The sequence below is a fragment of the Pogonomyrmex barbatus genome, unplaced genomic scaffold (assembly GCF_055798465.1).
Source record: "Pogonomyrmex barbatus isolate J1 unplaced genomic scaffold, ASM5579846v1 scaffold11, whole genome shotgun sequence".
Taxonomy (NCBI): domain Eukaryota; kingdom Metazoa; phylum Arthropoda; class Insecta; order Hymenoptera; family Formicidae; genus Pogonomyrmex; species Pogonomyrmex barbatus.
Window position 1 is genome coordinate 8,304,995 of NW_028297107.1, and position 5,726 is coordinate 8,310,720.

Sequence of the window (5,726 nt, forward strand, 5' to 3'; positions counted from 1 at the left end):
AAGCGAATCCCAGAGAGCCGCGCGTCGTAACCTGAATGCTGCGAAGGTTAGATCAAAGCGATACTATGATAAAAGGGTTAAGGCATGCAACTTTGAAGCGGGAGACCAGGTGTACATGCTTAAAGAACCTGTGAGAAATAAACTAAGTCCACAATACACCGGTCCCTACAAAATAGCGGACGTGCTAAGTAATAATAATGTTAAATTAGAGATAAGGCCAGGTAAATTGCGTACTATCCATATGGACAAACTGAAGAAGGCGGGGAATCGGAGCCCCACCACACGCCGTGCCCCACCACAACCAGAGCCGGGGGCGAGCGAGCAACCAAGCGGCAGTCGACACACGTCACCCCTTGAAGAAACATGGAGCCACAACGAATCTTAACGCTTTTACTGTTCCCGACGCTCAGCTTTGGCTTGACGGGCTATGACTGCGGAGGCAGCGGACTCAATATCACAACCTTGTCGCTGCTGGACGTCGGCGCCTGTAATGTCGAGGATATGGAGCCAGCGAGCACGGAGACGTACGTACAACTCATGCAGAGTTCCGATTTCGAGAGCTTGCCAATAATTCAATGCCGAATTGAAATCGACCGGACCATATACTACTGCGGCATGCACTCACACATATCAATTGTATCCGACGGTCGAAAGGTGTACATCAAAGAGATCGGCTGGCAAACCTGCCAGAAAATCCACGAGACTGGAACTCTCGCGCTGGGAACCGCCTTCGTGGATAGATTGATTGTAAACGCCACGAATCATAGGAGCGTCACTATGGCTGGACAAACGCACGCTGACGGCCGTTGTTCCGGAACGCAGTACACGGACGGATTCGGAGCATGGGAGAGCGTGGTAGTACAAGCATCCTTAAAGGTGGTATTGAGGACGTTTGAAGCACCATTCAAACGGTCAGCGAACTCATTAAATCTGCCATCTGAAACGCGCTGCCCCGTGCAACTGGGGAGCTGCGCCGATTTCGACGGTACGGAAACCTTCTGGAAAACACCGTCCGACGACAGCTGCCACTTCAACCAGTACGATATACTTTACGAGGGTATGGCCATAAAACTGTCGCCGAAGCCCAAACAAACTGCCCCAGTGGTATATACAGTGACCACCGGAGATACAACGTTCGCCTTGACAAAAACGACGGAATTCAACCTATGTGGCTATCGACTTTTCCAGACCGAGCACCCAAAGCTTGTTATATTGGAAACACAGCGAGGACGCACGTTCAAATCTAAGTCACAGATCTCAGTTAACAACTTAGATATATTCTCCTATGTGAATTCGAAATTCGTTTACGTGGAGAAACACGTGAAAACGCAACTTACCAGGCTTTACCACGACATTATGGAGCAGAAATGTGCATTAGAGCGTCAGATCCTCCAGAATGCGCTCTCATTGGCAACTATAGCCCCAGACGAAATGGCCTTCCGGATAATGAAAGCCCCTGGATACACGGCGGTCACAGCCGGAGAAGTCATCCATATTGTCCAATGCGTCCCAGTAGAATGCAAGCTGCGACATACCGAAGAATGTTACAACGAGTTGCCAGTTACCTACCGCAATTCGTCACACTTTTTATTGCCACGCACCAGAATTCTGACCAGGACAGGAACACACAAAGACTGCAACGAGTTGCTTCCTGGCATGTACAAACTACACGGCAGTTGGTACCGAGTAGGCCTGAAGCCGATCGAGTCGCTTCCTCCGCCGACGATCCAGCCGCTTTCTACCCCCACGTGGAAATACGTCAGTCCGGACGCACTCGCCACCAGTGGAATCTACTCCGCGGACGATCTGAACCGACTGCGAGACCACATAATGTTCCCAGTCGAAAAGCCGTCTATGCTGAATACAATAGCGCGAGGGGCCTTAGGACAGGACGTCCCGAGCGGGAGTATTTCCTTGATGAATCTTCTCGACGAAAAGTCTTTAGATCGGATCGCTGAAAGCACAGGGAAGCGATTATGGCAAGGATTTATTACGTTTGGCTCGGCCAGCGCAGGAGTCTTGGCGTTATTCGTGATAGCCAGACTGATCAAGTTGGTGATCGATACAATCATCCACGGATACGCGTTGCACAGAATATACGGATGGAGCCTTCATATATTGGGAGCAGTATGGTCGTCGGTCACTAACCTTTTGCTGCATATGGGTAACCCAGCAACAAAAACCGACTCGCCTAGCAGGGAACGCCTCATGCCAATAGCTCAGAGCTCGACAGAAGACACACCGACGGCGCCCGAAATCGCCCCTAGTGCCGAAAAGGAAAAGTTTAGTGAGCATGTGCGGTCATACAGTGAACTCCAAAAATACTTACGCGAGGACGTAGTATAGAGACAAATAAGTGCGATAACTAATTACAAGCGTTAGAATATAAGACGAATAAACATAAGTAAAATAATTGTAGCTCAAACCTTCTGCAACTCAACCTCTAGTAGAGCAGGGGAAATGCACGGCACCTGGCCCTGCATTTCTTCTTAGGGGGGGAGGTGTAACGTCAGGAGAGCCAACGTAAAAATTTCTTTTCCTTCCCCTTTTCCCACCTGCGCAGAAGCGCCACTATTCAAGCCAAAGTTGGCAACAACCGGCTCTCCTGCCGTTGACATATCGCGCGTTGCGCCTTACCGCCAGTGAATATACACTGTAATAAATATAAGTAATAAAATTAAATAATAATAATAAATAAATCACGCTAACAATGAACCTAAATAATTGTAAAATTATTAATACTACAATAAGGCTCGCGTTGCTGTTGCGCATCATCTCCAGTCAGCCGCGCGCTGATTGGCCGACCAACGACCATTATAGATATGTGCGTCTGGTCTAGCTTTATAGGCTATGACCGTCGCGAGCGCCACGTGCTTTGGCGTACCCACGCCATCCGCCATCTTGCGCCACGTGCTTTGGCGTACCCACGTCATCCGCCATCTTGCGCCACGTGCTTTGGCGTACCCACGCCATCCGCCATCTTGCGCCGCGTGCTTTGGCGTGCCCACGCCATCCGCCATCTTGCGCCACGTGCGTTGGCGTACCCACGCTACCGCCACGTTGCGCAACAGCGCCGCCGCAGGCACGCGTTACAACGCGCGGCCATGCTCGTGCACTCTTGTACGCGCCGTCGAGTAGTACACATCGTGCGAGTGTCAATCCAAATCCAATTCCAATTCTAATTTTAAGTCAATTCTATTTCGTCTCAATCTAGTTAAGTTAATTAAGTGATCATTTGTATTCTAAATTTTGTATTGCTCTAAATTTAACCAAGTGTTACGCGAGTGTAATTCGATTCATGAATATTTGAATATAGTAAGTACAGTGTATTCGCCACGTGTTATTCATTGCATCATCCTTCCTATCACCGCGAGAAATCGGAAGTGTTCGCGAGGCTAAAGAGGCAACGGGCATTTATAACAACTCAAACCTTATTTTACCGAATAATTTGCAGTTAAAGCAAGAATTCCGATCGTTTCCGGGGGCAAGGTGTTGTGCGTTATCCGCACTTACCACGAAGGAAACATTGGACTTCGAGCACGCGGTAATTCTAATCTTTTAATTAAATACAATATACGCCTGGAGCCTCTGCCGAATGCCTAAAGCACGGAGGAATCGCGCGGGTCGTAACAACGCACTTCGGCGGCTTGAATACGACCTCCACGTGGCCGCGATTTACGATCATAACGCGATCATCGGCGAGGAAGTGAGTTACGACGGCGAGTACGAACTTCTCGTGCACGACCGCCTCTGGAGCGCCTTACCGGCCCCGTTCACCCCCGTAGCAGCTTACCAGGGAAGCAGTTTCGGACCACGCATCTCCCTCGAGGAGTATCTGCGCAGAGCGGACACCGAAAGGTAGGTGAAAATCATACATCAAGTTTTATTCCCGGTTGCTTTCGCGTTCCCATCTTGCATACGTTTCAGTAAAATATAGAGTATAAAGGAATTAGACGTGAATGAATATAAGAGTACTCGCGTTCAAGATTCTTTCGGGTTGCGTCACTCGTTTTGTTCGCGTCGACCGACCGTCGCATAGTTGCATCGCCCGACCGGAAGGGTTTTACGACCGACCCTTTTTTGCCGCCCTTGCCACTTTCTCCTAAGGCATGTAGGGTTTTGAGCCGGTTTATCGCTACGCACGGAAATATTCCAGTTTCGTAATATCATTTTAATATTGAATATTCGCCGCGTAACATTAATTCCCGTTATTTGACGTAATGTGCCCGCCTTGCTTTCTCGAGCCACGAGATTCGCGCACTCACCCGGCCGCCGTATACAGATACCGTAGGAGCACGGTGCGTTGCCTTACCACGTTCGGATATCGACGCGTGGACGACGCTATCGCCGAGTTACTCCCTAATAGTGCCGAATATCTTTGCTTTCGATGTAAGGAGGAAATACCAGAGGGAACTCTTACGTATCGTCTTGAATTGGCCCACGCGTTCCAGTTCGGGTATACTTCCGCCCGGGATCATTGCGATTGCTGCCGCGCTAGTCTTGTAATAGTCCGCGACATTGAGCTCTGCCCTGACTGCACCGAAGTTTTTACTGTGTCTCTAGAAGTGCTCAGGGAATTAGGCAACGCTATAGAGAACATCTGCGGGCGATACTACCTCGACGAGACCAATCCCGCTCCCGACGGCATCCTATCGCGCCGGCTAACCAACTTCTCTGTTGCACTGATCCGCTTACAGTCTAATAATCGCCCAACGTCTGGTTAAACGCAACGTTAGCCGTGTAATTCACTGAAATTTCCTGAGGACTAAATAATTCGCCGCTGACATTATCGGAGGGGTTCCCGCGGATTTGAGCAGTATAATCAGGGTTTCGTACTCCTTAATTCCTTAATTCCTTAATTCTTCCGAACCGCTGTTGGCGATTTGCCTCGATCGCTGGCAGCGTCGCCGAGAGGCGAGCGTATTCCCGCCTTGGTCCAGTGCCACGTGGCGATTTGCTTTGGCAATCTCGCCACCGCCTGCGACGTAACAGTATCGCCAGTGATTACAACGACGCGGGACTTTTGTGCCATCAGTGCAAGCTAGACTGTGAACGAATTCACCCCGAACAACAATTTCGATTGGTATTAAGACATTTTATTCATATCGGAAATAGTCCGGTGTCGCGAAAGTGCGAGCACTGCCCGACCGAGTTGTCCATTTGTCGTGAAATAAGTAATTGTGACGCATGCATCGACGCCTTCGTTGCTTTTCTAAACCATTTACGAGAAAGAAATCAAACATTCGAGTCGTTGCCAGACCCGACTATCATAGACGTTGACAACAGTATCGGGACGCACGAAATTATTTTCTCAAGAAGACTTAGTTTCTTCCTACATAATTTACATAGGCGAAATACCCAACGAGACAATTAAGGTCTCTCAATCAAACAGAATCTTTGCCGCTCGAGATTCCGTCATCTAAATTTAAATCATTACAAACTTTTAATCTAGAACCTTTGCCGCTCGAGGTTTCTTACCATTACCAAAATAAAGTTTTTGGAATTTCCCCCATACAGCCCGGTGCGAATACGATTCGATAAAATCAAGTCAAATTTCGCTCGGACAAAACGACGTTGCGTCATTCGTGACGTAACAATACTAATCAGTAGTAATAATTTTGGTCAGTTAGACAACAAAGCTAATCTTGTATGTAACCTGTTAATTAGGAAAATTAAAAAGTAGAGTTAGAAGTTTCTCCGACTAAAACAGAAGCTGTGCTTTTCTG

General features: G+C 48.5%; 1 protein-coding gene across 1 annotated transcript; it reads left to right on the plus strand.

Annotated features, from left to right (window-relative positions):
* Positions 1–220: 220 nt before the first annotated feature.
* On the plus strand, positions 221–2,953 carry LOC148937804 (uncharacterized). Its single transcript, XM_089071155.1, has one exon. It carries the CDS (start codon positions 364–366, stop codon positions 2,344–2,346), a length of 1,983 nt encoding a protein of 660 aa, XP_088927281.1. The 5' UTR covers positions 221–363; the 3' UTR covers positions 2,347–2,953.
* Positions 2,954–5,726: the final 2,773 nt, after the last annotated feature.

What these genes read in the sequence shown, in the direction of transcription:
- LOC148937804 (XM_089071155.1), top strand. Translation starts at nt 364, where the DNA reads ATGGAGCCACAACGAATCTTAACGCTTTTACTGTTCCCGACGCTCAGC.